The sequence below is a fragment of the Marmota marmota genome, unplaced genomic scaffold, assembly GCF_001458135.2.
Source record: "Marmota marmota marmota unplaced genomic scaffold, marMar, whole genome shotgun sequence".
Classification (NCBI taxonomy): Eukaryota; Metazoa; Chordata; class Mammalia; order Rodentia; family Sciuridae; genus Marmota; species Marmota marmota.
Window position 1 is genome coordinate 2839429 of NW_026000141.1, and position 26638 is coordinate 2866066.

Here is a 26638-nt window from a genome sequence, read left to right on the forward strand (position 1 = left end):
GCGCCCAACCCAGAAAGGGGCCTGAGCATGACGTGCAGAAGTGGCCTCTCACGCCCAGTGTGCGTCTGAGGGAGACATGGACAGGCCTCCTGAAGGTGCTCACAGGGCTCCAGGTCCCTGTGGCAGCCTCTGGGAAGAGTGAGAGTACTTCATCCTGACTCTCCCAGCAGCTGCAGCTGAGCTGAGGCTCCTCCAGGTGGCCTGGGGGTTTCTGACCACCCTGGGGTTTCTCCTGGGTGCCCTTCAGGATCTCTCCATTTCTCTTAGGAAGGAGGAATTAGGAAATGAATGGGTCATTGATAAGGTGAAGGGGGAAATTGATCAGATCAGTCTGCACAGGAATAGCAGCAAGGGATGTACGTGGGCTGTCAGTCTCCTGGGTCCTGGGTGCACCACCATCTGTGCACACACACACACACACACTGGAACCTGCATGCCACGTGGGGAACAGTGGAGAGCACTCTGACTGGAGGGGAATTAAGTTTGTGCTGTGCAGCAGGAAGGATTTACATAAGCAATTAAGTTGTGTTAGGGAGAGATTAAGACAATGAGGTTTCCTGGGACCCCGCTGGTAAAGGGAGTCCCTCACCTCCAGCACAGGAGGTGTGGCTGAAGTTGGCGGGGCAGATGGCATGCCTGATGACATGGTTTTCTGGGGAGGTGCATCAGTGCTCTCCTGGGCCCTGTACCTGGTCCATCTGTGCAGGATGTGTACTGCTCCAGGGCTCCGCAGCCTGCCCCTCCCTTTACTCTGTTCCTGGAGCTCCCAGTGGCTGATCTGAGCCCTGGGCTCTGGAGGAAGTCCCAGAAGTCCCAGGTGAACAGGCTGAGCCAAGCCCTCCAGGAACTCCAGATGCACTGCCGCCCACTGAGGCCCCCAGTCAGGCCCCGACCTGGGTTTAGGACTTGTGGAAGAGGACGATCCCTCCACTTTCTAGGGCAGGACACTAATGGGTTCTTGCTTTAACAGCAGTGACATATGGATAGTCCTGGGGATTTAGAGAGACAATGTCAAGGTACCTGCCCTCCTTTTGTGCCCCATCAGAGTCTGTGCTAGTGTGATCCAGACCCAGCCCTCCTGGGGGTGGCCCTCCTGCGGGTGGCTCTCCTGTTGGGGATCCTCCTATGGACAGAGCGGTCCTAGGTGTGACTTCATGGCTTGGCAATGAGAGAGGACGACAGAGGTGTTGTGCTGGCAGCTCAGGTGGGCTCCTGAGTCCCCATGTATACTTAGGACAAAGAACTATGTCCTCGAGTTCCTTGAATGTCCTGTGTCCCCATATCTACACTCATCCTCACCCATCACCATCTGAATGCCTCCCCAACACCCACCGTATCCCACTGGGTGCCAGCAGCCACCTCCAGCCCAGGTTTCCTGGGGTCCTCTCTGCACCTGCCGTCCTGCCACACACAGGTGTGTCTTAACCTTAATGAGGTTAAGACAAAAGGGATGCATCTGCTGTTCAGAGCACCTTTCTGACTAGGGCAGCTGGTGTGGTGTGCCGGGTGCCTGGGCTGGGATAGCTGCATACCTGGGCCAGAGGAAGGCAAAGGCACAGCCTTTGGTCACTTCCCAGTATCTCATAGTTCACAAAATGATGGACAGGCTGTCTCTGACAGTAATGTGGTCAGATGATATTTTCACCTTTAAATGTCTGTCAGATTGTTCAGTATAAGTGATTGTCCTCAGTTTGTAGCGTTCATCCAAGAAAACGTCCCAGCCGAGAAACACCAGGCTGGCTCTAGGACCTCGGGTATGTGTCAGTGTTGACTATCCAGAAACACAGCTGCCAGCGCAGCACAGCACAGTTAACCAGGATGTGCATTTTGTGCTCCTCCCTGCATCTCCCAGCTAATGTTTCAAATTCAGAGTTTATAAGAATACTGCATCCCCTTGTCTTCCATGAGAGTCAGCAGGACCCTGCTGAATCATTCTGTCACTTTAATTTAGGACATCGTGGTGATTCCCTGACTCAGGAAAGACGCCCTTCATGTGATGGGGTTTTACTGACTCCACATCTTTCAATGGTGACGTGTAAGGTGTCATCTACGTGGAACCTCTCCACACCTGGGCAGCTCCAAGACTTAGCTCTCCTGGAACACGCACCATGTCCTGGGTCTTGATTCTCCAGCCCACTGGTGACACTTTTCCTTTTTTGGTTGGATAAGGCATGAGTCTGCTGGTGCCAGAGTTGACTGGCCACTTCCAGCCGTGGAACAGCTTTACAGAGGCAGAAGGCAAGCGAACACCAAGTCCCGGGACCCCTCGTTTCAGACTCATGGGCTCGGAGCCCGGTACTTCCTATGCCAGGGTGAGGTGAACTTGTTGCAGAGACAGCAGCTCAGAGTGGCCTGGCTTCTGTGTCAGGCCCACTCCATTGCTGGGGTCGGGTTTCTGACAGGAGCTTCCCAGGGAGTGGGATTCAGTGTGCACTTCCCAAGGGTCCCAGCCACGTGGTGTCGTGGGACCCGCATCGCAGGGCTGCCTTCCAGAGGGGGGGACGAGCGTCTTCCCAAGGCTCTCAGAAGTGGGCCCTCTGTGAATTACCATATCACCGTAAAAATAAACCATTACGATTTCCCACGTCTGTCGCTCACGCGGGCTCAGAACTTCAGAGCGGGGCCTGTAGAAAGGCCAGCTGTTCTGTTATGCGGAACCTTCAGCCGCCGCTGGGTTTGGGACGTGTGGGTTCCAGAGCATCTTGTTTTCTACTTGAGAAAGTTATTTTTTTCCCATTATTGATTGGACACGGATCTGATCATTCTGATGCCTTTCATTTTTAGGCACATCCAGAGGGTGCAGTAGCCTTGGGGGGTTCTTAGGAAGCCACTCTGTGAACGTTAATGTGAGCAGAGCGTGGGCTCCTGTGTGCGGAGCCGTCCCTGGGCCAGCCCTTACCACTGTCCCTATAACTGAGGCAGTGCACATGCCGCCCCACACGGGGACGGAGATGGGTCCCGTGGAACCAGATTGACGAGAGGGGTGTCTGGCCCAGGGCCATTCCTACCTGGGAAAGAGATGGGGGCCACAGTGCTTACCACAGTGCTACGGACGGCTTTGAAGGCTAAAGATATTACTTTCCTTCTTTTCCTCCTAATTTCCCCTATAAAACACATTTATATGTAAGCTGATTTAAACAAAAAAATCCAAATGCAGAAATGTGAAGCCGCGCGTCAGAGCGGGCAGGCGGGATGGCAGTGTCAGGAGGAGGTCACACTGACCCTGTGGGGGTGGAGCGCGTGCTCACAGGACTCCAGGCCGAGCCCTCCCCTCCCTGGCAGCTGTCTTTCTGCTCAGGGTGCTGTGGGCTGGATCCATCCCTGGGGGCGGGTGGGGACTCGGGCTGGTGGCTCAGCAGGTTCCATTTCCCTGACCACTGTGGCTAGCTTTGCCAGGAGCCCAGGCCCCATGTGGCCTCATGAGCGTGGACCCCAGGCACTGCCCTGGGTCCTGGCAGGGGTGGGCTGCACCTGGGCTGCAGGGGCTGCAGCAGGAAGGAGCCACCTCCACAGGACTTTGGGCGGAGTGCTGCTCCCTCCATGGCACCTCTGGGCCTGTTAGGTTTGAGAGTAAATAGACACCCTACTTTGTTTATGTTCCTAGAGTGACAGTTTTTACGAAGGCAACACTTACAGACGCTGGGATGTCAATCCTCTCACTTGTGAGCAGACTTTTAAATTGAAACATAAAGCATACATGTGTAAAATACAGCAGGCTACAGAGCAATCTCTCAGGAGGCGCAGAGTGACAGGTTCCATAACACACCAGAAGCAGAAGGTGCCTCCTGCTCCGGAGACTGCAGGCAGAGCCACTTTCCTCATCTGTGAGGAGGGAGAGGGCCTTCCTGATGGGAGCCACATACTTCCCTTGCAGGGCCTCCATGTATGGTTGGTCAGGCTGTGAACTGTCAGTGCTCCTTGGCAGGAATTAATGGAGCTGAAGGCTGTCCGTGTTCCACTTGGGTAGTGCTGGCTGCCATGGGACTGCACTGTCTGGGAAAGCAGGACACATTTCCAATGACACAAGCTATCTTGTGTGCCAGCTGCAGGTCTGACAAAATTGCACTCAAGTGTTGCCTGCTGCAGTCCCACCTGCAGATGCTGAATGCCCCCAAAAGCAAGTCCCAGGACCCTGCAGGACAGTGCCATTCTTTAGAGCTGCCCCTGCATTACTTTTCTATTGCCTCTGTAACAAGTCACCACAAACATAGCGGCTCAGCACTACCTTATTAGCTCCCAGTTGACCAGCTCTGGGCTGCCCCTCTGCCTCAGTTTTCTGCTTCTAAGGCCCCGGATGATCACACTGGGCCCACCCAGCTGCTCTGTGGCTCTGGACCACATCTGCAAAGTCTACTTGCTATGCCACCCAGTGTGACCATGTAGTGTGTCCACAGGTTCCAGGGACCAGGGCGTGGATATTTTGGGGGTGGGCTTTGCCGACCTCACCACTCCTGGGGAGGTTGGGTGGCGTAATCGGGAGCACGTTGGTGTCTCAGTTTCTGGCTCAGGCCCTCACACCTCAGCAGTGTTTCCAGAGAGATGCATGCTCCAGTTTAGCTGCCAGCTCAGCATTGCCAGTGCCATCCTGGGCTTCCCTGCTGGCTCACGTGGCATGTGGAGCCCTGTCTGCAGGCACGGTGGCCTCAGGGCCTCCTGGACTCTCCAGGCATCTGAGTCAGCATGCTTGCAAGGCTCTCCAGGGCTTTGGCTTCCCCTGCCACACGGAGATGGGCCACTTTGGACTGCCCGAGTCTCATCTTTTAAAAATTGCATTCAAATCATGCTCTGACTGCAGGCCTGAAGCCGCGGGGATAGCGAAGCTCTCCTGGAAACTGTGCTGGAAGCTGCCTCATCTGCTGGCAGGCTGGACTTCCTGGTCTGTAAGGAGGAAGCCGTGGGACCAAACACATGGAATACAAGACGAGCTGCGGTTTCATCTGGAAACTTTAGGAACGTGGGCGTCCTAGAGCTGACCTCTCCTGCTCCTCCTGTGCCACGCTCAGGGCTTCCGGCCATCCGAGGGCTTCAGGCCCCTGTCCCTGTTTGATTCCCTGTGGGGCCGTAGCTGCTCTTCCCTGTGCAGAGCTGGGTAACTCAGGGTGCAGATGTGGCCCATGGGAGAGAGCTGAACAAGGCTCAGGGTCCCCTGTCCCACAGACAGGATCCTAGACCATTAGGAAGGCCCTCTCCCTCTGCACAGCTGATTTTCTCAGAAAGGTAAAATCGTGATCCACAAGCAGGTATAATATGGACAGTGTTAACAATTTGATTCACCCACTTGTTGGGAGGACCTCAGCCCGTGTTACGACCTCCTCAGAGGACCAGTCAAACAAGCACAGGTTCTGAGCAGCACAGGACCATTGGTCATGTGTGTGTGAGCCTCGGGCCCTGGCCTCCGGGAGGGGAGATCGTCCTCCACTGAGGCCAGAAATGATGGGGGATTATTGCCAGTCTTCTACAGCGTGGCGGGATAGCTGCCCTGGCCCAGAGCAGGAAGAGCAACAGGAGAGGGTGCCCGTTCCGCAGAGGCTCAGGTGTGTCCAGCCCCTTCCAGCTGCACCTGGCCCCCAGCCCCCTCATCCTCCTTCTGAATGGACCAGACCCTGCCAAGTGACGTGGCCCTAAGCACAGGGGAAGGAGAAAAGTCGTGCTTTTTGAGCTATTTGATCCTGGAATGAATTAAACATTAATATAAGCAATTTAAAAACTTATGGGACTTGACACTCTACTAATTTTGACATAAAGCACCTGATGACGTGTGTTCTGCGCACAGTGAGTGCCCGTGGTGTGGGGTGGCGCAGAGGCACTAGGAGAAGAGAAATCACAAGTGATGTCAGAGCTCTGGGCCCCAGAGCAGCCCCTCCCCCTCTGCTGACCACTGCACTTGGTCCTGGCGTCCTCTGGCCCGTTGGCACCAATGGCTCCCAAGTGACAGAAATTGTGACTCTTTATGGTGGACAGCGTGGCGTTTGGATAAATAGGAACAAACCAAGTGACATGGCCATCACCTCACCGCTGCTGTGACACGAGTGCTGGGAACACGGGGTCCTGCTGTCATCAGATGGCGGCACGTGGTTGGGAGTGCGCCTGGTGTCTCAGCCTCCATGTTGCACGGGTCTGCAGGAGTGCTCATCCTGCATGGCTGGCCATGCGCCCCAACAGACTCCTGAGTCAAGCCCCACATGGCCCAGCCCAGCCCAGCCCTCTGGGCCCTGCAGCAGCGATAGCCGTGAGGACACTAAACCGGCACTTGGTGGTGGGAGGCAGCTTCAGGCCACCGCTGTGGCAGGTGCTGGGGTGCAGGAGCTGGCTCTGCAAAGGGCCTGAGGCAGGAGTGAGCAGGGCACCTGAGAGGAAGGTGTGAGGTGGAGGGAGGCAGGCAGGGGAGAAGGTGTTGGAGAGTGGGGCAGCTCCTTGGCAGGACTGGACCCCAGGAGGCCCCTGGATTCCTGGCCTTCCTCCCCGCAGCGTGGCTGCATTTCTGTCTGCGAAGGCTAATGGAAGGGAAGCCGGGTACAGAACACCCTCTGGGCTGCTCTGCCAGCGGGTCAAATGAGGCTGCAGCTCGGCGTTTCAGGAAGCCCTGGCCTCTTGTGGACGCCGTCCTGGCCTCTGCTCCAAAGGGTCAGATCAGCCTTTAGTGTGAGTTCCACATTTTCAGTCATCACGTGTGATCTGAATCATCACGCACGTGTGTGTGCATGTGTGTAACCTCCCCACTTTCTGCTGGTGCTGCCCTGAGTGTCCTTCACTCCTGTGCTCTCCCCTGAGAGTCCCTGCACTTTCTCAGCGCAGCCCTGGATGATCAGGAACGAGGCCAAGGAGGGGACGGCAGCCATCCTCAACTCATCTCCCAGAAATTCCAGCCCAACCTGCTCCCCTAGAGCTCTGTGGGCGCGTCCTGGGCCTCAGCTCTTGGCAGCTTTCTTTACTGCAATTAAAATAAAATTTTGTCAGTTTTGAAAAGAAAAAAATGCACAGATGTGTGTCAGAATGAAGTGTGTGTGAGTCGCTGCACATGGACAATCTGCTTCTTCCTGAGGCTGGTGTCTTGCTCTCACACTGGAGTAATTGTGTTCCCCCAGAGGGGCTGTTGTAGGGACAAACAAGGCAAGGCACCGAAGATGGCAGGAAGCAGGTTTATTTGGCTGCAGCCAGGTTCAGAGGGTACAGCCTTTGCTGTAATCAATCAATCCCCTGAACCCCGAGTTCAGGGAGTTTCAGAGTTTTATACCCAGCACGTAAGGGGAGGGGCTCAGAAGTTCACAGTCTGCAGAAGTTCACATAAAAGCAGCTTTTTCTTTCACTGTTCTGGGCAAGTTAACTCTTCAAGGACAACACCTGAGAAGGGGAGAGCATCTTCTCCCCTTTCTTTCCTCCCCCTGCCAGCTGTTGCCATGGAGCCCAATTGTTTATCTTTAAAATGTAGACATCTCTGCGAAGCCCAGCTCAAGGCCAGAGGCCTTTTTTGCACATTTCTTCAAAGTACTATACTGGTACATTTGTGAAAAACTAGTAATGGGTGTCCAGCACCTGGAGTGCTGGTATCTTCTTGGCCAGTGGCCAAGTAAAACAGGGTGACATGAAAATAGGAGGTTTATCTACATTGAACTCTTTTGCAGAGACTCTCGCTGACAGTCCTAAAATCAGCCATGGTGAAGATTTCTAGAGAGGCCCAGTTAAATCTTTTCTGTGGAGAAAGAGGGTCCACTACAGGGCTGTCAGGAGTAGCAAACAGAAACACAGCATGTCCAGCACACGTGACTTTCAGATGGACAGCGGCTCTGTGTGCAACGTCTGAAGATACCTTCACTATCCGGGCTGGCTGTTGTTCTCACAGTCACTTAGATGCCTGCCCTGTGTCTACCGGGCATCTCTGCCTTAAAAGGACCTTTCAGATGCCCAGAGACCTCTGTGTGTGTTAGGACTGGGCTGTGCGTCCTCCTAGTGTCTGGCAGAGTGAGGTCAAGGAGGCTGATGAGGGCCGGTCAGCTACAGGACAGCCCAGCGCAGCATCGCCTGCCGTGCTGATGTCCAGAGGCCCTGGCCAGGAGGGTCTGAGTTTCCTTAAGTTTCCATGCTTCTGGAGTCAGCTGGGGTCATGTGAAGACTCAGAGTTCACATCTGGGGCAGCCCGGCTGCCCTCACGCCCTCCCCTGTCTCAGACCAAAGAATGACTTAACTGGCCACAGGGCTTTCCCCGCCCTGCTGGGCTCCCCTGGGGGCTCCCCTGTGTGTGGCCACCTTGCCTGTGTTTATGTTTCTACTTGAACTTGAGACCTCAGCTTCCTGAGGCTGCAGATCCGGTTCCTGAGGAGCCCTGTCTCCCCAGTGCCTGGCACAAGTGTCTGTCACAAATGGCCCAAGTGAGCAGGACAGGGAAGTTCACGGCTTCCCCATGCATGGCGAGCTCCTTGACTAGACCCGCTGCCCTGTGTTGGCACCTTTGGAAGCTGCTGTGTACATGGGCTCCCTGAGTCACTCGGGGTTGAGGACACGCTCTCTTCTGGAATATTTTCTACAATAAACTCAGTGTTTTAGAAGCGAATAAAGAACGGCGTGTATAAAGTGAACGTGCTCCACTCTACAATCGTGTGTGCGTGTGCGTGCATGCATTTGTATGCACACCCCTGGGGACCACACAACATTGTGGGTTGATATTCTTTGGGAGAAACGTGACTTAAAACACAAAAGACAACAAAAGGAACCTGATGCTTAAATGCCTTGTGAGGGTCTCCTGATGAGTCATCAAGGAGCCCGACCATCACGGTTGGTCCCTGGCCCTCTCTGTCTCAGGGTCCTCCCTGTGCTGAGCACGTGGGTGCTAGGGGACGGGCTCCCACATCACTGTAGCACAGGGGCGGTGTTCCAGCAAATTCCTTCCTTACTATGGAAGGAATTTGGTGATGAGAAGAAAACAAACTTAGGAACAAAGTGTCATTTGCTGCACACCCGAGTAGAAAGGCCATCCAGCCACCGCATGGACGCAGAGTTCCCTGCAGACGGGAGAACCTCCCGGAGTGGGGGCCTGATGGGCAATGGTCTAGAAGGGGAGGCCATATCCCTGCTGGAGACCTGAACCAGGGACAGCCTGGTGACCCCGAGGGCCAGGGCAGCAGTGCAGGAAGGTAGGGGTCGCACCTGGGGGTGGACAGAGGCCTGAACACAAGGCCAGGAACAGTGGAGCAGCGTCCTGAGGCTGGGAAGGGAGGTGGCACAATCCTGGGCAGTGTGAGGCTGAGGGGGAAAGCGTGAGTGCTGCCCCTCCTGACCTTCCTCCTGGTGCCCTGCACTGTCACTGTGAGTCCTTGTCTCCTGTTCTTTGCTTCTTGCTCTTCCAGGTGGACTGGCTTCAGTGTAAGGGTCACCTGGGAGCTGGAAGTGTCCACTGCCTAGTGGGGTCTCCTGGTCTCCATGGGCTTTCCCTTGCTCTCAGAGCTCTCTGGATGGGGCCGCCCTGCACTTCACCATATGCCATCCCCATGGTGACCGGCATCCCCAAGAGACCCACTGCTGGGAACGGCTCCTGAGGGTCTGATGACACTGCTACCTGGGGACTGGATTCTGTCATGGTTTTAGGTTAGGCCTGGATTCATTCTGAGAGCTCAGGGTGGCCCTGCCACCTGCTGTCCTGCACCCTGCTCTGTCAGGGGGGCACATCAGCAGGAGCCTGACCTGTGTGGCCATCTGTTCCGTGTGGCTGGCTTACCCTCGATCCTGCTGGTTGCAATTCAGAGGTTGTTGGCACCTGGCATGTGGAATCCTCTCATTCCCCAGTGTCCATGGGATTGGTCACAGCTTGTGGGTGCTCCAGTCCCTAATATAACATGATGTGTCGGCTCAGAACCACATGCATTCTACTGGGCGCTTTATGTCTGCCCAGGTCCCTTGTCATGCCAGGCACGATGCCAGTGCTTCCGGAAGAGCCGTGAGCCCAGATATGCAGGGCATAGTGGCAAGAGGAGCCGTCTCTGCCTGTTTTGACCTGCACTGGTTGAGTCTGGAGCACACCCCGTGGATGCGAGGGCTCCCTCCCTTCCCAGCGGGGGCTGTCGTGTGGTCCAGTCATCTCTGACCAAGACCAGGCAGCATGAGCAGGCTCACTGCTGCTCTGTCTCCGTGACTCCAAGCCCAGGGTGGCCAGACTTGGAAAATCAAAATCCAAGGTGCTCAGTGACTTTGAATTCCAGCAAAACAACCAGAGTTTGGTACTGAGTTTATGATAAGTGTGGACCCTGGAATATTTCTGTTTACTGGGAGTCTGATGGCAATGGGGTCCCAGGGTTCCCCTGAAAGCCCTGGCCGAGCAGTCTTCTGCCTGAGTCCCAGGTGATGCCTCAGAATTCTGGAGCCAGGATGGGTGGGCTGAAGCTCAGACGTGGACTTTTAGCTGTTGTCACGTTCCTGTGGTCACTCCCGTTGGGTCCACGCAGGGGGTAAGGTCCTGTGCGCAGATGGCCAGTGACTTAGTTACTCAGGGAAGAAGTGTATGCTCAGTCATGTCACATGGCTCCTATAAAACCTCTGTGAGGCCTCTGAGCTGCTCAAAGACCTGAACGCGCCACTTTCCTTCAGCTCTGCATTTACAGCCACGGTTGCACAATTGCACGTTATCATGTTTCTTGATGGTTGCTAATTGAGATTAACTGTGCGTAGCTGCTTTTACCACTTGACACTCCACGCGTTTTTATGTGGCGTGCAGATGGTGTTCTTGGGTTCTGGCCGCCGCCCTGTGGGAGTCTGCTGCCGGGGACAGTCCTCTCAGCCGTTCCCGCGTGGTGCCGAGTGACGGCTGTTATTTCTGTAGCTTGGTAAAAACCGAGGGAATGAACGAGGGGAGTGGCACTGGGCATGCAGCATGTGGACGTTCTAAACATGGCGGTCGGATACCAGGCACAAAGAAGGACAGGCCGACTGTAGAACAAAGCTGCAGAGTTAGTGCCCCTCAAATGACATTCACAGTGACCTCTCTTTCCCGCTTTCCTGAATCAAGTCAGAGGACCTGACACTGTTGGCCTGGGGCTGTGTCATTAGTAGCAAATTAACTTTGTGTCCTCAGTGTTAGGATTCGGACCCTCAGCAGGGAAGTTCACGGTCCTGGGGTTCATGTCTATGTCCACCTGCCTGTGATTTCGCCATTTGGCTTTGGCCGTTCCTACACTGAATGGCGAAGTTGGCAGGTAGCGGGTCCAGGTGGTCACGGTGGGAGGGTCAGGTGGACTTTCACGTGGGGTGCTGTGTGATGGACAGAGGCCCTTTAGCAATCTCGCCACACAGGGACTCCTTAGTTCCCTGGCGGTCGGATTACATGGAGCCCCTGGGGGATAAAAGGATCAGGGATTCTGATCACAGTAATGCAGCGGGGAGGACAGCAAATACCGTCCTAATGGAAAATGTAATCTGCGCTTGGAAACTTAAAAAACATAATCTATTTGTGGACTCATTCATTCATTCATTTGCTTATTAAACGTTTATTGAGTGCCTGATGTTTGCCGGGCCCTGTGCCGAGGACGCCCAGCGAGTACCACGGAGAGAAAGGCCCTGTGCCTGTGCCCCTCGCTGTGCGGGGCCCCATGTGTGTGGGAAGTCACCAGCAAGCATTAAGCTCTGACAGGGAAGTGTGGTCGCAGTGGGGACCAGGACCAGAGACACACAGTCTAGGAACGGGTTCCAGGCAGGGGGAAGTGGGCACAGGAGCATGGCCAGGGCAACGTGGGGCCCCGGAGAAGAGGCAGCCCAAAGGCTCCACCCAGCATATGGGTGGGATGTTCACCCCGTCCTCTCCTTTCACTAAAAGCATGCAGGGAGAGTTCAGTGGGAGTCTCACGAGTGACTTCCAGAAAGCTGAAGCATGTCATCCTCCTGAGGCACGAAGCTTCTTGCTGTAGCTGTGGTGTTCTGATTTCTGATAGAAACCCATCTTTACTAGGGTTCGGGCCAGTCCAGAATGCCTAGAGCTCAGCAGGGCACAAGCCTTGGTGGTGAAGTTGGGGCTCAGCCGCCCTGGGTTTGATGGACGTTGGACTGAGATTCCCCTGACGAGCTGGCCACATGGCTTCCAGGCTAGCAGTTAGCTTGGAGGCCCCTGGGCACCTTGCAGTGTCCGAGGTGCCCTGTACCTTCAGTGTGGGGTCAGGCCTCGTGCCGTTGTCAAACCCAGACAAGCCAAGGGGGTCCATGACTTGCCTACAGCTGTGTGCAAAGCCGGGCACAGGCCCCTCTCCGAGTTCTCTGCTGTCCCCTGCTGCAGACTTGGGGTGTCTCCCTTGGCAGAGCATGTCCCCAAGGGCCTCTGAGACAGGTGGTATGGAGACCTTGGGCTGGGGTAGCTGTGGTACAGGTTGGCCAGAGGCAAGTTGGCACCCCCAGTGTGCGGCTGGTGGAGTTTCGCCTAGACATAAGCTTGGCAGAGCCAGTGATTTCCATTTCAAAAACTCGCTAAATCCGTTCTTTGTATATTATGTAATTTCTGTGTTTTTCTTACAAAATGTAAAGCAAACTATAAAAAATGGCATTTGGGATTTTTTTTTTTCTCATGGGGGAGGGATATGCTCAGTGAGGCAAAAAGAAAGAAGGGTTTTGTTCATTGATGACAGGTCATCTCCATGGGGTGTGGACCTCCTGGGAGGGAGACACTGTCCCTTGGACAGCTCTGGTGTCCCAGTTGGCCAGAGGGCGTGGAGCGGGTGAGGTCAGGCATCTCATCTGCTTCTGAGCACTCCTTCCGAAGTACCCTCCCGCATTCTGCATTCCTCAGCTTCACCCAAGGACAGGACAGTGCCAAGGGGTGGTGATTGCCTCCATCTTAATTTATTTTCACCCTGGTCCTTCACCATTCCTCTTTACACGGTGTCCTTCATGTGGCCTGTATAAATGGTGGACATGAAGTGCCATCCGTGGGTAATGGATGTGGCCTACAACTGCCGTGGGAAACTTATTCCTGCTTCCATCTCAGCCATCTGGTGGTGCCACGGGGAGGGCTCTCTGCTGGCGATGTCACTGCCTTCCCGACCCTTGCTATCCACCCTTGTAACAAGAAGAGAGCAGGTTGCAGACCTGACCTCCTTTAGGCACTGTGACCCCCAGTTGAAATTTAAGAAGATCCTTTTGTTTGAACCTTGGTCAGCGGCATGCTCAGCTCCCGTGGGTGGCAAATGGCTGTGGTTTTCTGCTTACAGTAGAGACCTTCATTCCTTCTAACATGAATATGTAGGCGCCGCATGTATTGAGTAGCAAGTGGATAAGAAATGCTGGGTGAATAAATTGGCATAGACACAGGGCGGCCAGCTCTGGCGGGGGCGTGCAGGTCTGCAGGACGGGGGTGACTAACCCTAGGCTCCGGTTCCCTCCCAACAGTGACGGAAGGCCGAGGGATCCTGGAAAGCACCCAGAGGTTCTCGCTGCTGCCCACCTATCTGCCCGTGACCTACCACATCCACCACGCAGACGTCTCCTTCTTCCTGAAGGAGGCCAACCAGGACATCATGCGCAACTCCAGCCTGCAGTCCCGGGTGGAATCCTTCCTCGTCTACAAATCCAAGGGGCTGCCGGTGCTCAACGCCAGCTACGGGCCCTTCTCCATGGAGCAGGTGGTGCCCCAGGACCTGCTGCTGCCCTCCAACCCCTTCGGGTTCACCAGCAAGTTCTCCCTTAACTGGAAACTGAAGTCCTATATCCTGCAGGACAAGATCTACCTGAGCCGGCCCAAGGTGCAAATCCTCTTCTACATTGTGGGCAGAGACTGGGACGACCATCGGGCGGCCGAGAGGCTGCCCTGCCTACGGGTCTTCGCTTTCCGGGAGACCCGGGAGGTGAGGGGCAGCTGCCAGCTAGGCGGGGACCTGGGGCTGTGCGTGGCCGAGCTGGAGCTCCCGGCCAGCTGGTTCAGCCCCCCTACGGTGGTGGGGAGGCGGAAGCCCGCGGAGCAGCCCGAGGGGAGTCCTGTGGAGCTCTACTACACCGTGCAGCCAGGGGGCGACCGAGGGGACTGCACCCGAGAGGATTCCAGGAACAGCAATGGCGCTCGGACTGGCCACAGTGACATGGACGAGTCTGCGCCCCCCTTGCACAGGATTGGGAGTGTCTTCCTCTACCAGACCCACAGCTCCCCAGCCCTGAGGGAGCTGCGTTTGGACAGCAATGTGGCCGTTCACTACGTCCCAACCACGGTTCGACAAGGAGCTGTACTGACTTTCCCCATCTCCATTTCCAGAAACTCCACCGAGGACCGCTTCACGCTGAGGTAAGCTGGGTAGCCGCGTCCTCCGCCCAGTGCGGAGGTGGACACTGCTTTGGGGAGTCTGAGCAGTGTGTGTCTAAAGTGTAGCCCATCTGCAGGTCTGTGCACGCTGTGTCCTGCTGGTAAAGCAGAGGCTGGTTTGATCTTTCTGGGTTGGCAATTGGGCTGTGAAAATACATAGTACAGCTTTCCCCGGCCACCCCCAGGCAGCCAGGGGATGCTGGTGTGAGACCCTGGCCTCCCCCTGAGGGTCCATCCACAAGCCAGCAGCCACCTCACCATCGGGTAGCTGAATGCCTCAGTTGAAATAAGGCCTCAGTGTAGTCGGAGAGGGTGGAGAAGATAGTGCTGCCAGCTCAGTCTATTCCCAAAGCCGAGTTCTAAGTATACCATGGCTTCAACCTGGAGGCTGTCATTTCATCTTTCCCTGGAAATAGAGCTCAGTGTTCAGGAACTAAGAGGGCACGGCAAGGGGAGGAGGCATGGGGGGATTTTTGGCATATCTTATGTACATTGATACCCAGGATGAGGCTCTGAGCCTGGGCACCGTGGGCTTTAGAAAGTACCCTCCATCTCTCTCTCTGGACTGCGCTGCTTGCCGTGGACGGATTCCATTTCCATTAAAGAGTGTTGTTTTAAGTGTGGCTAGGCTTGGCCAGAACAGCTATTTAGAGTGAGCGTCGGCCGCCTAAAGCCTCCGAACATTGCTGCAAAGCGCAGTGACCTGACCTGCCGAGCAGCGCCATAAAGTGTGTGTTACGAACCCTGAAAATAGGAGCGCGGCTGCCTCCGAGACACATTTTATATGTGGGTTTTAAAAGTTCATCCAACATGGATCTATTTTCTCATCCCCCTCCATCTGGGCTGTGGAGTGGCTTCTTTCTTTATGTTCTGTTCAGTGGTGGGTGAGTTTAAGGAAACGAATCGCCACTTCTTCCTGCTCGTACCCTGCATGTTGAAGTGCAGTGGACTGTGAGCTAGTGTCAGGAACTGCTTTTTCATTTTAACTGCAGGGACAGACCCTGAAGAGCATTAGTATAATGACTGCATGTGGCTCAGCCTGGGAGGTAAGACCTCTGGCTCAGGCTGACCTGCATGTGGGGACTGGCCACAAGGACTTAGGGGGTGTGAGGACCTCTGGGGGGCTGAGGCTTCTTTGGGGATTCCTCTGTCCCTCTTTGGCGATGGAGTTGCAGCTGGTCACAGGCCCTGCCCTGGGCTGCTGGCCAGGTGTTTTGCTTTCCCAAGTTCAAGTGTAGCTTGATGATCTTTGCAGAACTACTGGTCTAGAGAGAAGTATAATAGAAAACCAAATGCTTTGTATAAAGGGAGCCCTGTCTTCCTCCATTCTGCTGCCCCTTCTGTCCTTCATGCTGGTTGTTGGGTCTAGGGGTGGCCTGCAGCCTGGAAGCTTTGGATTTCAGGAACTGCAGTCCTCCTCCAGGCTCTGTAGGAAACAGTTGTAAGTATACCTCTGCATTCACAGAGAGCTCTGTGTCCCAGCTTACTGCACAGTAAACACATCCCCTGGAGCCCAGAGGCTGCTTTGCCTTGGCAATCTAACAAAACCAAGAGAAATTCACTTTGCAGGGCCACCATCTAGGGGACCCGGACCTTTGCAATTTCAGAAACAAAGACATTTGAAGCTTCAGGGGCCCCACGTAGAGGTCACAGTTGCACAGTTCTGACTGTGGAGCCAAAGTGTGGTGGTTCAGAGCTCAGGACTGTGGATGCATGGCAATGAGTCAGTTTCCATATGACAGACAAGTACTTCCCGAGGTGTGTTTAACTTGGTAAGAGGGTACCCTGTCTCCCACAGCACCTGCTGAATATTAAGATGCTCTAATTGTGAATGAATCTTCTCTGTCTGTGGGACAGAGAGAGGTGAATTTGGACCTGACAATGCTATTAGCCTTTAGTTTGAATTCCAAAATTAGAAAATAATACACCACCTATCTTTTTAGATGAAGTCAGTTTGGCACTAATTTAGCATAGCTTTCCAATGTTTAGAGCTAGTCGATCCCCTCCCCTGGCCCTCGGTTACAAACCACCCTGTGGGATCCCACTGAGTTCTTGCAACTGTTTTTTGTGGAACTGCAACCTGTGTATCCAGTGTCTGTGTGGATGATGGGGCTGACACGGTCCAGAGGGAGCTTTGTTAGGTCAGGTGTCAGTAGAACATCCATTGCCACTAGAGGATGGCTGAGTGGAGAGGGGACCAAGTCGACTGCCACCCACGAGAGGGGACCCGTCCACATTTCCGAATGTAGGGCTGATGGTGTGCGTGCACTTTGGACTCTGTTGACGATGACTGACCATCTCTGCACAGCTCCCCGGCTATTTGTGTGGCTGTGGCCTCAGGGGGGATGCATGACTGACACACAGAAGGCTGGCTTCTGTTCTAGGAACCACATTGTAAATAAAGGCAGTTTTTAAAAAGAATTGCTGTGTGTGTGTGTGTGTGTGTGTGTGTGTGTAAGAGAGAGAGAGAGTGTGTGTGTGTGTGAGTGTGTGTGTGTGTGTGTGTGTATGTGTGTACGTGCCTGTCCCTTTGAGGATGAGAAGCCCTGGATGGGACTGCATGTCATCTAATAAAGTCTGTTCTACCCTTCCGCTCCTGTTCCTAAGCTGACATTCGCAGGGGAAAAGCAAAACGCTTTCATACCTTCGACATCTAAGGATCCCTTTTAATTTCGGAAAATGTTTTCCTTCTGGTAAACAACTGAGGCGTCCCACTGCCCTCAGCCCTTCTCCCACCTTCTCGCCGGCCATTCCCCCTCCATTTCCCTCCCCCAAGAGTGCGTGGTTCAGAAGCACCCAGATCCCTGAGCACACCTCTGTGGTTCTGGGGGATGGTGAGGACGGGGCTCTTTCTTTCCCGTCTACACCAGCCACCCCTCTGTTCCTTTTCCAACAGGGAGTCACTTTCAAAGGAGCTCTGGTCCTCAGATCTGAATGAGAGGCTGGAGCCAAACAGTTGCTTGGCATCAGCTTGGTTAACTAGCAGCCCAAAACCTCGGGTGTGAGACCTGGAGCCTGGGACACCAGACTCGGATGAGTAGGGCCTCTCTCAAGCCAGGGGCATCCTTAAGCTCATTGACTGAAGAATGGATGGAACCCTCACCCTTATGGAATGCATTTGCTTTGCTGAGGTCCTCATAGTTGTAAATGCTACATGCCCTGGAAGCTGTCGAGTGCCTTGAACCCACAACTGCGCTCAGATTTGAGACAGCTCAGAATAAGACCTTGCCAGCAGGGGGGTTTCCTCACAAAGCTGAGCTGTGTGGAGTAGAGAGCAGGAAGGGCAGAAGGAGGGGGTTGGCAAGGGGGCAGTGAGCCTGGGGTGGAGGAGGCTCAAAGGCTCTCTGGTGGACAGGTGGCTTTGCAGGAGACTTTGACGGAACTCACATGGTGGTCTGAGACTGACCCAGAGCCTGAATCATGTGAGTGATGTGTCCTTGTGTCTGCTGACCCCAAACAGGATCTTATTCTGGCTCAGGTAAAATGAACCCTGGGAAACCAAGCCAGGGTTCTGATTTGAGGCCATAAATCCCACTCTGGCTAATTTAAGGGGAAAAAATGACTAAGGTGTTTATGGAATGAATACCACATGTATCTGGGATTAACAAAAGTGGAGTTGGGCCCCACAGTGTGGGCGCTGGTTGCAGTTGGATGCAGGCCAGGTCCACAGCCTGTCACCCTGAGACATGGGCACCCTGAATCCTTGCAGCCGTCCCTGTCTTGCTGTACTCACTAGAGCCTGAGGCGTGGCCTCTGGCCCACACACCTGCTTTGGCCATGCCAGGTGGGAGAGGGACTGGCATGGCTTCCTGGAAAGGTGGCTTCCTAGGTACCTTGCACAAGGACACAGTCCAGGGGATGAGGCGCTGCCCTCTTGTGATTCTGGGGTGCTGTTTTGAAGAGGGGGATCCTGGGGTATCTCCGTCCCACAGGTGCCCTGTGATCTCTGGGCCGTGTGGGCTGGACATCCCTCTGGCTTCCAGCGGGGCCATGGGAGTCACTGGGTAGTGAGACAGGTCCGTCCACCCATCTTTCCTCAGTGAATCCTTTGTTTTCAAGCATTTCTGGCTTCACAGAGGAACTGGGAAGTGGGACCGGAGTGTTCCCATGCGCCAGCAGGCAGGGCCTGTTCACATTTCACATGGGTAGTGAGGGACAATCGGTGCCCGGTGCTAGACATTACTGTCACTGAACCTGGGCCTTGTTCACATTGCCCTGGTTTCATGGATGGCCCATGTGCTCTTCGGGGTCTGGTTGGAGCTCTGGGTAGCACTTGGGCATCCTGGCTCCTGCATTCCTCTGGATTTGCCTGTTCTTAGACCTTCTTGGGTTTTGACGTCCTGGACAGTTTGGACACTTGTTGGTCAGGGGCTCTGGGATTGTCTCCCTCTGCAATTTGCCCAAGGTTCTTCTCATGGTCAGATGGGGAAGGGCTTTGGGGAGGAAGATCACAGTGGCTCAGGGTCACTTCTTCCAGAGCCTGCAGAGGACACCTAGGGCAGCAGGACCCAGCACTCACGCTGACTCAGTTGCCTGGCCAAGGCTGGCCCCCAGCCTCCCGGGCTGCCTGCTTTCTCTCTGCTCCCCATAGGGCTCTCTTTGGAAGGAAGTAGTTACAACCTCAGGCTTGCAGGAAGTGGCTTTGGGTCCTATCCTTGAGGGGGTCCTTCTGTGTAAGTCACTGTGGACAGCAGGTGACACTCCTAGACCTTACTCCCTTGTGTATTTATTCCTGAGGCTCTCATCCATTGAGGGCACCTGTGATCTCTGGGCCTAGGTTACACACTGGGCCGTGATCCATTGTTGTCTTGTGTAATTCTTTGCTCAGCTCTTCCCACTTGGCCATAAGGGCTGCCTCACTGGCTCCAGAGGGATGTGGGATAGAGGTAGCGAGAGGGGCTGCCTGCGCCGACCTTGCTGACCGGCATCCTCTGGGCCTGGTGGTCGGACGCCCCCTGCAGGCCTGCTTCTCCAACTATCCCATTGAGACAGTGCTCCTCGTTACTGGTTTGCTGGGGGCGGGGTGTTATCTTTTTTCTTTCTTTCTTTTTTTTTTTTTTTGTCATTATTGTGGTTTAGCCGTGAGGTGTCCCCAAAAGCTCACGTGTGAGATGACGCAAGAAAGTTCAGAGGCGAGACAATTAGATTATGAAAGTTGTATCCTACTTGAGTGGATTAACTGGGTGGTAACTGTGGGCAGGTTGGATATGGCCATAGGAGGCAGGTCACTGGGGGGTGTGCCTTTGGGGTTTGTATTTTGACGCTGGTGACTGGAGCTCTCTCTGCTGCCTGGCTGCCATGTCCTGAGCTGCCTCCCTTCACCATGCCCTTCTGCCATGATGTTCTGCCACACCTCAGGCCCGGGCAGTGGTGTTGGCTGACCTTGGACTCAATCTGAGCTAAAATGAACTTCTCCTCCTCTACGTTGTTCTTCTCAGGTCTTTTGGTCACAGCAAGGAAACACTCACTAAAAGAATCGTAATTGCTCTTGGATTTTGTCGAGTTTTTGTTCTGTGCCAATGGAGATGTTCACACGTTTTCTCCTCTGGCCTGTGGATGTGGTGACTCACCCTGATTAACTTCTGGATGTTAAACCAGCCATGTGTGCCTGCAGGGGAATCCACTTGTTTGTGGCTTACAGTTCCTTTTTCTGATTTGATTTCATTTTTGATCAGACGTTGGAATATGTATGTTATATATGTTTATGGAGTGTGAAGTTCTGATTCATGAATACCATGTGGCCTAATTAACTCAAGCTACTTAATGTATCCATCACCTGGAATATTTATCATGCCTCTTGGTGAGAACTTGAGAATTTCGCCTGTAGCGATTTTGAAACGTAGGGTACATTGTTATTGACATCCCTCGCACTGCGTAACACCTCTCGGAAGAAGTAAAAGGTCTCATCCTTGGTCATCCCTGGGGTGGGTAGTGAGGACCCTCTCTCGCTGCCTGTTGAGTTGAGCCTCCTCCCTGTCCTTTGGGGTAGGCCTGGGGAGACGTCCATCACTGTGATTGATCCATTCAAGAACCACATTCTGGTCTTGCTGATTTTCTCTGTTGTTTCCCTGTTGTCTATTTCAGTGATTTCCTCTCTAATTTATGTCATCTCCTTTCCTCAGGCTGTGTCGTGTGTCATTTGCTCTTCTTGCTTTGGTCTACCAAGGTGAAAGCTATTGATTTTAAATTAGGCTATCATTTTTCATCTTCTTTTTTGGTGTGGGGGGGATAATGGGGATTGAACCCACATTCCCATCCCTTTTTCATATTTTATTTACAGACAGCGTCTCACTGAGTTGCTTAGGGCCTCACTAAGTTGCTAAGACTGGCTTTGAACCTGAGATCCACCTGCCTCAGCCTCCCAAGCCACTGATATTACAGGCATGCACCTCCATACCAACTTGGTCTTTCCTCTTTCCTAATATGTGCATTATTAAATCTTCTACATATTCCTCTCAACACCGCTTTGCTGTACCCCATAATTTTTATGTTATGCTTTGGTTTGAATTTAAGACATATTTGAATTTGTCTTGAGTCTTATTCTTTGATGAAGCGATGTTGAGAGATGTGTTTGTTAATTTACAGATACCTGTTGGGTTTACCAGATCTTTTTTCAGTACTGGTGGCTACTAGATTTCTACTGTGTTCTGAGCATAACCCTTGCAGGGTTCTATTTTTTTCAATTCAAGGTTATGTGGCCTGGAAGGTGGTCGCCTTGGTGGCCAGTTCCTCTGTATGCCGGCTGGTTTTCTGCACGCTCTGCCCATCACTGTTGGAGCGGGTAAAAGCTTCCATTCGTCACGGAGGGCTGGGCTCGTTCTCCTTTCAGTTTTGTCAGAGACTTCCTCGATATTTTCATGGATATTACTAGATACACATATTTAGGAGCATTCTAACTTTGAGATAATTAAGCCTTTGTCATCATGTGGTGTCTCCTCTTTATCCCTGGGGACTAAAGTCTCATTAATCAGTATGAAAATGATTAAGCATTGAGCTTTTCATTTTTCCTGGGATTATTGTTGTCATAGTATTTCTTTCTCCATTCCTCCATTACTTTTACCTGATAAGTCTCTTCATAGTATCAGTGAGTGTTTGATAAATGTTCTAGGCCAAATCTCATTTTTAAATCCACTTTGATGATCTCTTCTTTTTAATTTGGTATGTTACTCCATTAACATTTAAAGAATGTTGATGTAGTCAGATTGATATTGAGCATGTTTTTAACTGTTTTCTATGGTTCTTTGGCTCTCTCCTCTTTTCTCACCATCTCTGGTGTCATTAATTTATATGATGACATTTTATCTCCTCTCTTAGTGTATCAATTATACTTTAAAAATTAGTTGTTTCTATAGACTTTTCAATCTATGTTTTTTTAACAAATCAGAGCCCAGTTTCTTAACACTGTGTGTGGTGCAGGTAGCTTAAAACACACTTTCCCGGTTTCTCCTCTTGGCCTTTATAACATCAATTATTACTAATTTTGCTTTAACTCATTCTGTTCCATCACCTCAGACATGGAAACCTGTAAAAACTTAAATTGAGCAACACATACCACTTAAGGTAAGCTGTAATCATTATTATGTTTCTAGAGGTCTTTGAGAAAGTAACAGGTGAGTGAATAGAGCATTTGAAAAAATACATATTTATATATATGAGAAAGTACATAAAGCATACACAAGCTCTAGATTGTGATTTTCAATTTATTTTAATGCACCTGTGTCCAATTTGCAGAAATAATCACAGAATTGAAAACTTGGAACTTACAGGGTTAAATAAATAATATCTTTTTAATTCTTTCTTATTCTCTTTTGGTACTGGGTGCTGTACCACTGAGCCACATCTGAGCCTTTTTAGATTTTACCCTGAGATGGGGTCTCACTGAGTTTCCGAGGCTGGCCTGGAACGTGGGCTCCTCCTGCCGCGGCCTCCTGAGTCCTGGGTCACAGGGGTACACAAACACTACCTTCTGATCCGTTAAGATGGAAAATAAAACAGGCTATGGCCCCTTCCTTGGGTCCCCCCCGAGGGCTGCCTCTGGATCTGGGGCAGCGCTGTGGGCTGCTTCTCACTTGGAGGGCCTGCCCTCTGAGGACAGGAGTGGAGCCGCAGCCTCTGCACGTCACAGCTGACCCTGTTCCCTCAGGACAGTGCTTCTTAAGAGCCTTCGGTGGACATTACAGAAACGCAGTTGGAATCAGAAATGAGAGCTCAGCCAGCAGGCGGTAGAAGGTTCCAGAAGCCAGGAGAGGGCCTGGAGGGGGGACCTTAAACTAAGCAGGGCCCAGAACCACACTGGGAGCTGGGATGCATGCAGCAGCAAATGGTCTGTGACAGGAAGCTTCCCCTGCAGGAGTAGACGCTCTGTTCATCACTAGCTCTGGCTGCAAGTCCCAGGACGAGGGTTGTTTGGGGGCTTGGAGGACACACTTTCAGCCCTGACGGTGCCAGAGAGAAGAAGATCTGATGCCTCCAGTGGCCCAGTAAGAGGTAGCCTCTGTGTTGACCATCCTGGTCAGTCCCATGCAGGACAGACTGACCTCCTAGGGAATCCAGGGTGCTGTCCAGAGGAGGGAGTGGACGCTGGAGGGCACGTGTGGTGCAGATAGCTTCCCACACCCCTCCCCAGTGACCTGGGAAACCCATCAGGACAGATGCCCACTGCAGGCTGCCCAAGAAGAGATGGGCCTTAGGCTGTCCCCACGGCAGCAGACCTCGAGTTTGACCCCAGGTGCCTCTGACCCCAGGGTCCTCTTTTCCTTCTTTGGGCAGCGTCACCTGAGAGTCCCCGAGGCCCCACTGTTCTCATGCTGTGATACTTCTGATGCAGGTTCAGAAGAGGCCATCAGCACCTGTTGGGCTTTCTTGAGTCCCCTGGGAATCCAGGAATGACACAGAAACCATTCAGGACGTCCCCTGAGGACTCTGAGATAAATATTTGCAAAGGATCTGGTTTCTTCTCCTGCCTGGGGCAGAGGGGAGGGGTGGGACCCTGCATCCATGGGGTTGAGACTTTCAGTCCACAGCCTCTGGTTCCTGGGCAGGTAGGGGTGGGACAGCAGATGGCACCTCTGGGACACCTGGGGTCTGTGCAAGGGTGTGGCTCTTGATGTAGCCTCCAGGCATTAGGAAGAGGAAGGATGGTGAGCCAGTGGTGGGAAGGGGGTCAGCGTCTCCTCACCCAGGCCTCGGGGGTCTTCTGGGGAGGGTGGTGTGGGATTTGGTTTTGGCTGCGCCCTTGGGAATGTTCCTGTCTCCTCTGCCTGTGGGCACCAGGCTAGTTTCTGTGAAAGCAATCTTTAGTATGTTTAGCTTTCTAATCTGAATAACATAGGATTATTGTTGTTGTTATGATTATTATTTTAGGGATGTAGAGACAGATGGGCTGTTTTGTGACTGAAGTTTGTGGTGACCTTGGCCATGCTTGTGTCCCGTCATGGATATTATGCTCCGTAACCTTGCACTGACCTTCCTGGGTGTCTAGTCCCTCACTGTGGTCTCCCCTGCTTTAGATCTACCTGGTCGTCTTTTTCTCAGTCCCTGCAGGGAATGAAAGAAACAAGCTTTGGTGGGTTTTCCTGTCTTCACGGCATCCAACTGTGCCCTCTCTTGCTGGTGGGACCCTGGCCTACACTTGGGTGGGTGCCAGTAGACCTTCGTTGGTGAGAAGACCCACCTAGTGCACTCTGTTCTCCTTCCCACCCCACCCGGGGGACAAGCCACATGCTGGAGTTGGAATGGTGCAATGCCGTCTAAGTCAAGGCAGACTGGGGTGGGCTATATGTCTCAAGTGCCAGCTGTCCCCATGAGTCTCCTGGGGATGCCCGCCAGGCTGTCCAGGAGTCTTCCTTTCCTTCCCCTGGTCCCTCCATGGAGTACTCCTGGGCTGCTGTTCATGGGAGCAGAGTGCTGGGCCCCCAGGATGTACAGGTTTCTGACTGCACTGAGATGGCCGAGGCTCTGAAGGGCTCTTGTTCTGGGTACTGAATTCTTTACACACATTCAACCCTCAGTGCTGTCCTGGAGGTAGGTACTGTTATTCCTATGTTTGTCAGAAGAAGAACCCAAAGTTCAGAGGGCAGAAAACAGGCCAGGGCCCTGTGGCTCATGTCACCATTGAATTTAGATCCTAGGGGCCGTCCTGGCTACCTGCTGACTCACCATGGCCCAGCACATGGGCACCCGGAAGTTCATCCTTCTAGGTGGGAGAGAGTGTGAAGCCACAGAGACCAAAAGGCCATCTGAAACAAAAGCGCCAAAGATACTGAACTACCTAAAATGTCCCCTAATTTGACTTAGATTTGCTGAGCATGAAGCTTGGTGCTGGGAATGTAACAGGAAGTGAAGGACACTGTCCGGCACCTCCTGAGGGATGGCATGTGACAACAGGATGTGCCTTCCATGGGTGGGCACGCCCCCACCCCATTCAGTGCTTCAGAGGGGCTCAGGTAAGGTGAGCTGCCTGCCCATCGCCGGAACCTGCAAGTCAACCTGGGCCCCCAGCCACGGCGCTCCAGAGACATCAGACCCGGCAGGGGCCTCTCCAGGCACTTTGTGCTAATAATGTCCCAGGGAATAGCACGTCAAACTCTCAGACCCGTGTCTGCACAGTGGGGACCACATGGGCTCAAGGGAGAGGGCATCCAGGGCTGGGGCTGGCCTTCTGGCCTCCGTCATGGAGGTTTACAAAGAGCACGGTGAGCCTTGAGTACAACTTGCACCAAATTCAGATCCATGTAGACAACCAAGAAATATGTCAGGATTGGTGAAAATGCAAACGGATTACTTAGGTCACTTTGAAGTTAGCAGTGGCAATTCATTTTTGAAAGAGGGCTGATACATACACACCTAGAAGGTTACCTCTGACTTAAATTATAAAGAATAAATAAAGAAGGAACATGTTCAATGCTGCTTTGCAGGATCTTCTTTGGGAACACAGAGACACGTCTGCCACAGCACATTCTGGTGTGAGCCACGAGTCAACTTCCCCCACCCCAAACGTTAGGTATGAAAAGCAAAATTTTTTTTTAAGCAATAAGGCTGGGTCAGTGATGCGCACCTTTAATTCCAGCTACTTGCAAGGCTGAGGCAGGAGCATTGCAAGCTCAAGGCCAGCCTCAGCAACTTGGAGAGACCCTGTCTCAAAAGAAAAGTCAAATGGGGCTGGGGAGTAGCTCAGGGGTAGTGTGCTACTGAGTTCAATATCTAGGACAGAGAGAGAGAGAGAGAGAGAGAGAGAGAGAGAGAGAGGATGAAATAAAGAAAGAAAATAAAAGCAAAGCAAACTCCAATGTCAACAAGCAGACGTGGAGGGTGGGACAGTGGCTTCCCGGATCAGCTCAGGGCATCTCATCACGCCTGTGGATTCCACTCTCCCTCAGGCCTCGTCCAAGGGCAGATGAAGGTGTGGTGGGTGGCGAGTGGTCATGTACTCAGTGACAGTCTCCCCACTGAAGACTGAGGCCGAATCCCCCACTCCTGAATGGCAAGGCCTTGGTGCAGACACCACAGTGTGAAATTCCTGGGGCTGGTCACAAGAAGCCTAACCTTCCACCAGAATCTCCAGCCACACTTGGCCCTGGAGCCCCGGGCCACTGTGGAGGAGTCCAAAGGTCCTGGGAGACCTCCTGAGGTGCCCCCAGACACAGAGAGAGGCTGTCTTGGATCCCCTAGACTAGACAGCCAAGGACCCCAGCCGTGTAGAGCCAGCTGAGCCCTGTCCTCCTTCCCGATGTACAAAATGATGATCTATAATAAAACCATATTGTAAGCCACTGAGTTCGTGGACAGCTGGTTAAGCAGCAGTACTGACAGTTAACTGCAGTGGTAAATTAGAGTCATGTAAAATGGCACCGACCAGCCCCACTGGCGAGAGGTCGGGTGAGAGCAGGTGCCGAGCTCACGGTCTGTTTGCTGTCCCACCTCCTCCCCACCTTCCCCTGGCTGTGCTTCTCAGGTGGACACACCTGCCCTCTGCAGATCTGATTCCCTGCCTCGCCCGGCTCTGGTTTCTGCCTGGGTGTGGTCATTGGGAGACCCTGGTGGGAGACCTGTGTGTGGCAGAGGGAGACCTGTGTGAGGCTCTCCATTGTAGCCGGCCCTCACTGCCGCTGCAATGGTGACTCCAGTGCCCATTGGCCCTTGCTGTGGCCTCCCTGCTCGGTCTTGGGCCCTTCCTCGCTTGTCAACGTGAGTCACATCCCTGCCTCCAGTTCTCGACCCTCTGTGACCCATGCCACGCTGGTAACTGCCAGGCCAGTTACCAGGGTGGGTGCTGCTCCTGAGCTTGACCCCTAGGGAACAGTTTGGGAGATTGATCTATGGAAATGAAACAGCAGCTCAGAGGGTCACCGGGGCCTCTCAGTCCTGCCAGTCCAATCC

General features: G+C 53.2%; 1 protein-coding gene across 3 annotated transcripts in view; it reads left to right on the forward strand.

Moving 5' to 3' along the window:
- The window catches only part of Tmem132d (transmembrane protein 132D), a 496798-nt gene that overhangs the window by 106748 nt on the left and 363412 nt on the right, over window positions 1–26638 (forward strand). For 2 of the 3 annotated variants that reach the window (XM_015505636.2, XM_048785906.1), the window contains exon 2: window positions 13357–14242. The exons of the other annotated variant lie outside the window; for it this stretch is intronic. In XM_015505636.2, the coding sequence (XP_015361122.1) occupies window positions 13357–14242 (886 nt within the window). The remainder of the gene's footprint in view (window positions 1–13356; window positions 14243–26638) is intronic. 3 annotated transcript variants of the gene reach the window in all.